The 11,304-nt window shown below is 48.8% G+C and overlaps 2 protein-coding genes across 2 annotated transcripts; both read right to left on the bottom strand.

The window, feature by feature from the left end:
* Positions 1-630: 630 nt before the first annotated feature.
* Positions 631-11,301, bottom strand: CSUI_010349 (phosphoglycerate mutase family protein; the record flags this gene model as incomplete). Its single annotated transcript, XM_068070454.1, has 4 exons — positions 631-1,522; positions 2,472-4,569; positions 5,565-9,699; positions 10,494-11,301. 4 exons carry the CDS (start codon positions 11,299-11,301, stop codon positions 1,442-1,444), a joined length of 7,122 nt encoding a protein of 2,373 aa, XP_067917568.1. The 3' UTR covers positions 631-1,441.
* Positions 7,518-8,779, bottom strand: CSUI_010350 (uncharacterized protein; the record flags this gene model as incomplete). The annotated part of the gene is made up of 1 exon (XM_068070455.1): positions 7,518-8,779. A coding segment is annotated over exon 1 (1,182 nt), but the record flags the coding sequence as incomplete, so codon positions are not given.
* Positions 11,302-11,304: the final 3 nt, after the last annotated feature.

The following is an 11,304-nucleotide window of genomic DNA, read 5'->3' as shown; positions in this document are numbered from 1 at the left end:
CTAGTGGCGCCCGTTGCTGTGCAGCGAGCACTACACCAATGAGTGGCTCTGACTTCCACACGATTGACCTTCCGCCCGATAGAACAGACTCGCTCTCCGTCCTTCAACCGTTAGGCGTCGGGCTGGGAGCGACGCGGAGAGAAGGTCCGATCTGCTCTAGGTGGATTCTCTACTGTTCTGCAACTTGGGCAGCGCCTCAGCGGACATCGTGAACGTACTCCTGCGTGATGAAATCGAGTGCTAACCAGCTTTCTCCCCTGGGATCAAAGGGCAAAAGAAAGGCCGACTTCCCTGTTTGCTGCCGCACAGGCTACCGGCCCCTGACTACGCCGTGTCCTCCTTTAGATTAGGAGATGACAGAAGATACTTTTCTTACGGCAGCATTCCACCTTACTCCCTATTGCTTGCCGTGTGTCCGCATCTGCTGTGATGCGAGACCGGGCGGTTCAGAGTCTTCTGATTCTTTCAGTCCGTGTTTCAAACCTAACTCGGCTCCTCCGATGTTTGTTTTCAATGGTCCGAGGAGCCGATTCCAGAACATCTGACCGACACCTTACGTCCACCTCCCCCGGACATCCTTCTGCTGTCACTCGTCACTATACGTTCGATTGATCCATTCATTCACGCGTCCTCTTTCTGATTCTGAGTGGCAGGCAGTTGATCTCGCCCATAGGACAGGACTCGCCGCCGTGTAACAGATCTCAGCAAAATTTATACCGGGAAGAACCGCCCGATGAAAAGATCGTCAGCGGGCATCCTCGAAAGAAACCATTGGTTCGGCTCTGCTCAAAAAGGCCAGCCGTTCAAAACCACTAGCATTGATTTTCACCTCGGACAGAAAGCAACAAATCTCAGTAAGTGTGAATCGTTCCACAAGTCGAGAATCATCAATCCATAGAGACGCGTCAGGGCTTCTGATCTCCTGCCCGACCGCTGCAACCAGGAAAAGTCACCGACATAACCGACAAGAACTTTGAAAGGCCTTCTCTCCTCTATCTGTATCTGTGTGTTACTAACTACAGCAGGACAGAAAGATGGAAGAATAAAAAAAAAAGTCGGGGGTGGAAGTCACGATAGGGGTGACCGGTAGAAGACTCATCAGAGCGAACAATGAATTTCCCACTGTGAGACGAAGAGAGTGTTTATCTCTATTGATCGTCAGCCGAAGAAGCGTACAAGGCGCCTCGAGGAGATGGACACAATGAAGTCTTTGACAGTTATAGCTCACACATAAACCGAACATTGCCAATGATAATAATAGATTCGAAAGGTGTAGGTATTCATATGAGACAAGAACTTCGTTGTCTTTCTTTCCTCCTGATGGGTTTTGTGTCCCTTCAAAGCCTTCACTGAGATGTCTCAGGAAGGAGCGGTAAGTTTCTCTGGACTGGCAAGATCCGAGGGGGACGTGTGGTGGGTGAACGCACAACGACAGACGTCTTCAACACCTCGGTTTCTTATCGTTAGCCACCTCTTCATCCGAACTGCCTTCGTCTGAGTCTTCATGCCGAAGCTTCTTCTCCTGAGGGAAAGAGGAAAAAGAACAAAGAGAAAGATGGAATAGAGAAATACGACGCGTTGGCTATGCTGCTGCGGCTTCTGCCTCACAAGCCTGTCATGAAACGAGGAAGGAGAACAACCTGGACGGACAGCCGAAGTGGACAGATATGGCGGGCACTATCCATCTACAAAGAACCGCAGGATTATAGACAGTTCTAAAGCCTTCTCCTTTCACCCTTGGTCTCTCCTCAGCAGTTGCCTTGCACTAGAGAATGATACTGTACCTACACCGTCATCATCATCATCATCATCTTTACTCACTCCTGACTTCTCTCATCTACGTGCACAGAAAACCCCGTCGACCACGCACAACAAACCTAAAGAGAAAAGAGATAAGGAGACCTCTTTACTTTATCTCTCTGCCAATTTTGACGTTGAGACACTTTGGAGCGCTTGGAGAAAAACACGTCAGAGGAAGTATCTCGTCTTTCTAACACCATCAGATTCACCGCCCCTGTCTCCTTACGAAGCCTGTCTCCGTGAGCACAAAGACCCCGGCATGGTCATGGCAATGTATTCTTTGCTCTCACGCGTGTCTCGCCTTGAGCGGCCCTTCTCTACTCCCTCCATATCAATCATGTCTTCCTGATGAAGACCGGAGGCCCATCCTGTACAGCCTATGCCGCCGTGAGGAGGTAGGCAAGATTCTCAGAATCCTGACGTAGGTAGGTGGAGTTCTAGTGTACTGAGTGTATGACTGACTATACGCATACGAAGCAAGCAAATAAGAAAAGAATATCCTTCCGTCTAAAGGTGTAATGAAGAATGACAAACTATTGACGAGTCTCATCCCAAGATAACACTCTGCAGCTATTGATGCCTTCTTCATGTACACCGGGAGAGAGAAACAAGAGTAATAGTGTAGATACACCTCATTGTACACGTGTTCTTCTGGCGTGATGAAAGCTCACCCCCCGACTCTTCTTAGTGAGTTCGTCATCTGCATCTTCACCTTCTTCTCGCCTCTGTACTACGATCTCTTCCTCTTCTTCTTCTGAGGCTTCATCTTCTTCTCCTTCCCCCTCGGCTCCTCCAGCACCACCTCGACTGATTGGACCTTTCTTCTGAAGTGAAACTTCTGCATCTTTCTTAGAGTGTTCCGCGTTACCACCTTTCTTACTCTTATGGTGAAAGGCATGCGGAGTCTTCTCCGTGCCTCCCCCCGCTGCAGTAGCAGTCCCACCCCCCTCTTTCTTTGGGTGGAAAGCTAAAGATGGTAGCCGAGAAGGAGGCTTCATCTTTACCTCTCCACTTCCTTTTCCGTCATTCTCTAGCCCTGATCTGTCTCGTAGAAATGCAGTCTTACTAGAAAGTGCAGCGCTCTTTGATGTGACAGATGGAGAAGAAACTCCTCCCTTGCACTTCACATCAGGCATTGTGGAAGGTTTCGAAGAGGAATAAGAAGATCCTGAGACACTGTAAGAACCGACGGAGGTAGCCGAAGATTCACAAGGAAGTGATGCATACACCAGGGGAGACTTTCGACTGCTCTCACGACTCCCTAGCCTCTGTTTACTATTCCCTGAGAATCGACTGTGCTGTCGGCTCGCCTCCATCATCATACTCTCTTCCTCTATTCCGTAAGACGACGGACGACACACTGGGCTTTCTGTGGTCGCGATGGGCTTACTATTGGTATGACTGTCTAGTCCTGAAGGGGACGGATGATCGCTTCGTTTCTCTTCCTCATGCTGTTCGACATATGAAACTATTCCTCCCCCAGTAGGCATGCTTAGATGAGAAGAAGGTACCATCTCCCTTTCTTTTTCTTCTTTCGAACTGGGTGCCGAAGATCTCTCTGTGAATCGTTCTTGTTTCCTTATTGTATCTTTGCCTGTGCCATCCGTCTGTTCCTCTCCTTCGATCGTAGTTTGCAAGCTATATACCAACGAAGAGCGCGGCGCTTCACTGTGTGTTCCGTTCAGCAAAGAACTACGACCTGACTTATCATCGCAACTAGCCGTCTCCCCATGCTGCTGGTGAGGATGTCTACCTTCCTTCTGGGAGCGACTTCCAGCACCTTCATCAGCCCCACTCTGATCTAACTGTCTCTCTCCTCTCCGTCTTTCATGTCTTGGCACCTCATATCTTTCTTCTAGCTCCTCCTTCATATTCTCGTTCTCCTCCCCGAGCGGCTTATCTATGGAAGTACACCCCTGATTGGCTGTCTTGTTTTCTGCTAGTAACACTGTGTCTCTACTCTCTCGCTTTTCATCCTCTATACTAGCAGCACGTTGATCTACTATACATGCTGTTCCTCCCCCTTGAGGGAGTACACTCCACTCTCTACAGTCTCGACTAGTCGTTCCTGTATTTGAAGCCCCCTCTCTTGGGACTGTGTGCTTCTTCACTTTCATATCTTCACTTCCTTGCTGTGCATGCGACTGACAGGGGTCATCTATCATCATCTTTTCCTCCTGTTCTTGTACTCCTGTCATAATGGATTTCTTCATATGTTGTTCTCCTCCTGAGAAAGCTGCTGTCCCTGAAGGTACACTAGGGGACTCACTCATCATATCTATGCCTTCATGATCTACTCTTGATACATCACTCCTTTCACCGCTCTCTTCGAGGGACGTTTTCTGCTGGGAAGTCGGTCGTGCTTCTTCTATGTTATGACGATCTAGAGACTCTAGCCCTCTTCCTGTTGTAACTCTTTCACACGGGTGTGACCTATTTCCTTCCTCTCTTAACTCTTGTGGAACGTGAAGGATGTCCGAAGAAGCAGAAGAAGAAGGTAATAGCATTCCTGTCTCTCCTCTTTCTTGAATGAAGTCTTTCTCTTGCGATGAAGAATGAGAGGGAGGAGAAGAAGAAGAAAGCTGCTGAAATGGGTTGAACGGCTGATTCGGTTGAAAAGAGAAACTATCTTCATGAAGAAAGCACGGATATACCTGCTGTGTGAGATTACTCTGATGGTGTTCCTGCTGCATAGCTAAAAACTTCTGATACTCATCGACCACTCGATCTCGTTCATGAGAGACAATGCGATGAATATCATGAGCAAATCTGAAGGGAAGACACATGCCGAAGGGGAAAGAAGCACACACAAAGATAGAGATGGCAGGACAAGAGAACGAGGCATTGGAGAAGTCATATATAGGCAACTTGAATGCAAATACACACACGACCTTGAGGTGGTGCTATAGTGTAGGGATGGAAGGAAGGACTGACAGACAGAGAGAGAAGAAGCATAAGACGAAATATTCATTCACCGGTGTGTATCGAGAAGGCATATCTACAAACGTCTTTGATGAGATAAGGCATCCATCCATTCTACGACATAAGGGATAGGTATACGCACATGAAAGAGGAGAGATATAGACCAGTCTGTCTTCTGAGTGCCAGCAGGGGATTCATTCTTCTCTCTTGACTAGGGGAGAGAGCTAGTTACCTCCGTACGTATATACAAAGAGAGCGTTCTCCTTCTAGGATCGCGGTAAGGGTCTACGTCTATATGAAGACATGTAGAAACGTATACACACACATACCTACATATTTGAAGGTGCCAAGAATGTTTCTACTGAACCCACATCTTCATATAGCTTGCATGATGTTCTATGAGAGTGAGCCCCCGCTGCCTCCGATGTACCCACTGGGGTGTATGTACATCATGTTACGTCACACCATAGTGAGCACACGAGAGGCGACTGTACACCTTTGTGCCCTTCAAGTATATTCTCGTTCTCTCTCCTAAGGGAGCTACCTAGCCAACCCCCCTCAACAATCTACTTCTCCTCTCTCCTCCTCCCGGCGGGGTTACAACAAGACAGGTGATGTACTCAACTCACTTCTATCCACATCGGCCCCACCTAATACTAAAAGAGCCTACAGCGAGATTCGCGACTCCCAGAGACAGAAGGACTCCCTCATATACATTCAATCACCCGAATAGAGAGACGCAAGTCCACATGGATACGCGCAGACTCCCCCTCCCCCTTCCCTCCACAAAACTTATAGCCGCCAAGACCACCGGTTCTACACTGCATGCGGTATCATCCTACCCAAGAGCATCAAGATGTTGATCAAAAGATGACGACGTCCCTCCTCCTCCTGCACCTGGTGCTATACCTCCGGTACTGCTCCCCCCGGGTCCTGTTCCTATACCTCCCCCCCCTCCTATGGGAGTCGGCGCCCCTAGGACACCTGAAGGGCAATGGAGAGGCGTTCCTAGGGCGGTCGTCGTTCCACATCCCCCATTGTTGTGATGAACTCCATTCTGTAGGAGGCCACTCCCTGACATGCTACTACTGTTACTATTGCTGTAGGCGCTTCCTCCTCCTCCTCCTGCTCCCCCTGTCGTAGCATATGGAGGCCAAGGAACTGGTAGAGGAGGTATATTCATCTCTGTACGTTTCCCAGCCAGCTGTTCTGGGGTTCTTCGATCGTGGCTCACATTGAAGAAGGGGAGTTTCATACCCTCTCGATTCGCCGCCGCCAGTGATCCGCTTCCTTGTCGCATCAAAGAAATCGTCGGATAGGACTGGTGGCTTAGGTGATTTGTATGATGACCTCCAACACTAGCACCTCCTCCTCCTCCTCCCTCTTGAAAATACAGGAGCATGTTTTGAGCGGCTGCTGCAGAAGATTCTTGTTGACGGGGGGGGGGAGATGAAGACCTCGATTCTCCTGAGGAGGAGGACGAAGAAGTCATCTGCTCGTGATGGCGAGGATGAGGGTGACTAGACACGCCCCCGTCTCCTACTCCATCTGTACCCCCTAGGATAGGCATCGAAGAGGGAAGGTGGGGTGAAGACGAAGAGGAGGAAGAGGCACGTGAAAGAAGGGATGGGGGAGGAGGGGCAGGAGGAGGTATGTTTGGAGAAGGGAGATTAGGTAACAGAGCCAGTAGAAGAGTCTGTTGTAACTGCGTTTGAATGGCTTGCTGTTGCTGCATATGACTTAGCATTTGATGCTGTAGAGCTAAAATCTCTTCAATACATCTTCCTCCTTCTTTCTCTATTTCACGAGATGGGTTTCCTTCATACGGAGAATCATCTACTACACCCCAACCTCCCCCTCCTTCAGTCGTCCGAGTGACACCTCGAGACTGGCGATGAAGAAGATCCATAGGAGGTGAAGCCTTGGGCTTTACCTGAGTATGAGGAGTTACCCTGGTAGAAGAAGACAACTGCTGACGGAGATCTCCGGAAGAGCATGAAGCCAAAAGACCAAGACGCGATGAGGATGATGACGATGAAGGACTTCCAGGAGTTGATCCTTGCCCTAAACCTCCAGCAGAAGGAAGATTTGATCTCGAGAGAGAGATAGATGAAGAACTTCTTCCCGTTAAACAGGAAGAAGAAGAATCGTGTTCTCCTCTGCCATCATTACATAATGCCATATCTCTATTCTCTCCTATTTCTCCATGTGACGATGAGATACTCACACCTGCTTCTCCTCTTCCTTCCCCTTCATTCTGGGGAGATTGAGTCGCAGAGGGCGAAGACCTCGATCGCCCTCTAGGAAGAGAAGGGAATCGAGCATTGCTTTTCGTTGTATGGGGATCGACGAGCCCCCCTTCTTCGCATGTCTCTCCCTCTCCTCTTCCTTCTCCTAGTGACATGTGATAAACATTCCGCCTATGATTTCCCCCCGGATTTGTCGATGAAAGAATTGACTTAGCAAGATTCCTTGAAATAGGAAGATCTCCTCCTCTCAACTCGAAACCGGATGTTTCCGACGGGGCACCTACACCTGCACTACAAGACGATCTTCCGCATCCTCCACTGAAGACCCCTCGCGTCTTTGCATCATCTCTCCCGTATAGATTACAAGACTGGAAACCCGTGAAAGAAGAACGTAACAGAGGAGACACCCCATTCCCAGGCACAGGATGAGAATGATGATGTAGAAGAAGCTGTCCTTCTCCCAGGGCTGGTGAGACCATTGCCCCCCCTCCTCCCATTCCTCCTGGATGAGGGACTCCTGATGACAGCCATCCACTAGTCGCTAGGATATTCTCGAGAAGAATCGATTGAAGATGCTGTTGTAAACCATGAGCTTGTCCCTGGTATGCAACACCACCTCCAGAGAAAGGAGTATGGTAAGAGGGAAAAAGACTTCCCCTCCCTCCGAAGTTGAACTGCGACTCTATAGATGAGACACCTCCTACTGACTCACTTAGGCCATTCCAAGAAGGCATCGGCCCCAATCCTCCGAAGGATGATGAGGGAGAGCATCTGTACGCAGACGCTAGGATAGGAGTATCTAATAAGAAAGGAGGGGGAGGAGTTCCAGATGGATTACGAGATACTCCCGCTTGTTGCGCAGATATACAGCTGCCTTCTACAACTGAACCTCCTGATGGAGAGGCCCCACCAACAATGGAAGCTGAAGATGATGATCTCCGATCAACATTTGTTCCCCTTTGGCTATCTTCTTGTTCTTGTCCTTCTTTCTGCTGTTCTTTACATTCCTCTGAAATTATCCTCCTCGTCACCTTCATCTCCTCTGTACTGACTCCCCCAGTTGAGCCACTACTACTACTGATACCCCCTACTCCCTCTTCTTCTTCCCCTCGTGCCTTGCCACACTCTTTCTGAAGCCCTCTATCTGATGTCGTAGTTTTCTTCAAAATCTCATCTCCATTCTCAGGTCGAAGGGCAGAACGTTGTAAGATATCTTCCTGTCGTTTTTGCGTGACTCCTCCTGTCCCCCCTGATCCCGTCTGTGATGTACGTTCTTCTCTATGGATCACATCATACCTATCTCGAGAAGGAACTGAGGGTGGCCAAGGGTGACGGGGTACCCCTGAGACAGAAGAAGCTGCTTCACGTGAAATCGAAGAGAGAGAAGAGCTGATACTCTGCCTTGGAGGTTCTTGCGTCGACTTTTCTTCTCCAGAAGAGGTCGATATATGATGAGGCTGAGTGCCTTCTCCTAGCCCTTCAGAGACATACAGATTCCCTTCACGGGGGTCGTCCATAGACTCAGAAGGAGACCCTGTACAACGATGGCTATGGTGAGATGCCTCCGGAGAACCAGAAGATGTATGAAGGTTTCGATCTTTTGACTGTTGCTTCTGCTGCCATTCTGATCTCGAATCCGATGAATAGGAGGATGTGTTTTGTCCCCCAGCTCGATCACTCGCCCCTACTTCATGACATGACACATGTTGAAGCTGATGGCTAGCCACCATGTTTATACCGCTGGTGATTCTTCCTTCTCTGCTATTAGATTGCGAGAGAGATGCTAGCGAACCATCTATATGGTTCTCGTCTAAATCTCTCGGTTCTTGTTTCTCTTCTTCTTTTGCATGTCTCCCAGGCTGCTGTGTGTTCTGATAAGATCTTCCACTGTCTCCTGAAGATTGTAGACGCGGAGATTTCCCATAGCTACTAGCTACTTCGCCTTTGTCTACTTCTTCTTCAACCCCTCCCCCCCCACTACATCGCTTTGACAAGGGTTTTCCATAATGTTGATCGCGCCCTCCCCCTCCATCTTTTCCCCCCCTTATTCCCCCTATCCCTTTCTCTACTGGGGTTGAAGTCGATGACAGAGGTGGGGAGTTCTTGTGAGAAGTCTTCATGCATAAGCAACTACAATTCCTCTCATGTTTTCCTAAGGAAGCTCTAGAAGCACTCCCAGTCCATCCTTTACTATCAGATCCACGCTTTCCGCCATCGATTCCTTCGTCTTGGGGAAGTGTATTTTGCTTTATAGAGCAGCCATCACCCCAGGATCCAACTCGCCTTCTCGTGCGTATCAGACTTCCTTCCTCCTTTTGTTCCTCTTCTTCTCCATCTTGTTCTTCTTCTGCATGCACGCGACGTGAACGACTGCAGGAGGAGCGTGACAGAGTCTCATCAGAGAATCGGCCTAACACCTTAGTCGGTTTCTCCTCAAGGTATGGGGTTGTTCTTGCTTCACTACTACTATGACGGCGGACCATGGGGGTGAGATAACTACCTTTCCGTGTAGCCATAAGGATCGCTCCTCCTTTCTCCTGCGGGCTCCTCTTCTCATCTTTAGTTGGTAAACGTAGGGACTGTGGGTGAGGATCGAGAGAGGGAGAGGAAATCATCTCAGGATCACATGTAGTGCATGCAGCATCACCACCACTACTACTACTAGAGGAAGGACGCTGTGGAGAGCAGAGAGAAGTAGGACCTCCCGTTCCCTTTACAGACTTCGCCGCTGAGACATGAAGAAAGAAGAGAGAGAAAGAGAGAGAGAAGGAATGATGTGAAGAAGGGATCTCCGCTACACGAATTTACATCACTCCATATCTTTGAGAGAACATGCTCGTGTGTGGTCAATATCCAGACGCATGCAATCAGCCACAATAGGATGTAACAGCATCACATGTAAACCATCTTATGATGTTACCTCCTCTTACGGCCTCGTCGATATTCACACAGACTGTAGTGAGAGAAAACTCACCTGTGAAGAAAAAGTTGGAGATACAGACATAGGGGGTAGGAGGAAGATGACCTGGAGAGATAGCTTTACCTACACGCACTTCCTGCTTGGCTCAAGGAAGACGAGAGGTATACATCTAGGTAGACTAAAGTGACCGTCTAACACATTAGTGTACAGGCAGCTTAGAAGGCTCTTGACGAAAGGACACCTTTCAGAAGAACTCCGTTCCAAGGAGCACAAATGGGATACTACCTCTTCGTCTACACAGGTTCTGTATGTATAGAGCGGATGTGAAGATAGATCTATCGGTAAGCTGTCGGTAGGGTACATAGGATATTATATGACTAGATGAACTCCTCCCCCTCATCAAACATTTGGCTGTGCCGAATAGCCGCCCTTTGGTTGTCGTCTGTGCATGCACTGCTTATTTCGATCCTCTTTGGTGCTTTCTTTTTCCTGGTTTGAAGAAACCGTCTTTCCGATCCTGACAAACCAGCGAAGAATCTCCCGTGTCAATCTTCTTCGTTGTCCTTCTTCTGTACACCCACCTCTTCCTCCCTGTTTCGTACCTGTTCTTTCCTGAGGGAGAATTTCTAGATTGTGGTCCTCTCCTTCTTCTTGTGTGGCGTGATCACCTCTCGCCTCTTCTCTTTCGCTTCTTGCTTCTTCTCCTTCTGGAGTCTCTTGTTGAGATGTCTCCGCACTGTGAAGAAAAGAAGAAGAGGAAGACGGGGTAGCATCCCCTGAAGTTAACTGCTGTGGTATTCTACAGACCCCTTGATGACAGGTATGGTCACGGGTGTTAATATGTCTACAACCGCCTTGTCCTTCTTGTTCTTTTCTAGCTCTTGCTTCAACTTCTTCTTCATCTTCTTCTTCACCTTCACTTCTTTCTCTTCCTTCTCGTTCTCCTCCTTGGCTCTTACTGTTTCCTTGGCCTCTTCGTCTATGTGGAGAAGTGGATCTTTCACGAGGAGAAGAAGAAGATGAAGACTTTGACTCCTGCTGTTGATGCTGTGATCTTTGTCCTCCCCCCCCTTGCGTTACACCGCTTCCGTCGCCCTCTTCGTCTTCAAGTTCATCGTCGTTTTCTTCTTCTTCAGATGCGCGAGGTAGAGACGCCGGAGCTTCTTCATCCCGAGGAGAAGGCGGGGTCGATTCTCCATGTAAGAGAGGAGGAGGGGGTGGTTGCGTTAAGATGATATCTATATCACTATCGCTACATTCACTATCATCGGAGAGTAGGTCTTCCGCATCTGGTTCGAATATAGGGCGGGGTGGGACGACGAGGGCATCTTGTTGAATGACGTTCTCTTCTCCTCTTGCGATATCTCTTCTACGGTCTTCTCCTTCTTCACTTCTTTCTTTGTGATCCATCTC

Source organism: Cystoisospora suis (assembly GCF_002600585.1).
Source record: "Cystoisospora suis strain Wien I chromosome Unknown contig_7210, whole genome shotgun sequence".
Classification (NCBI taxonomy): domain Eukaryota; phylum Apicomplexa; class Conoidasida; order Eucoccidiorida; family Sarcocystidae; genus Cystoisospora; species Cystoisospora suis.
The sequence above is the reverse complement of the archived record's forward strand: the minus strand, read 5'-3'. Positions and strand labels throughout refer to the sequence as shown.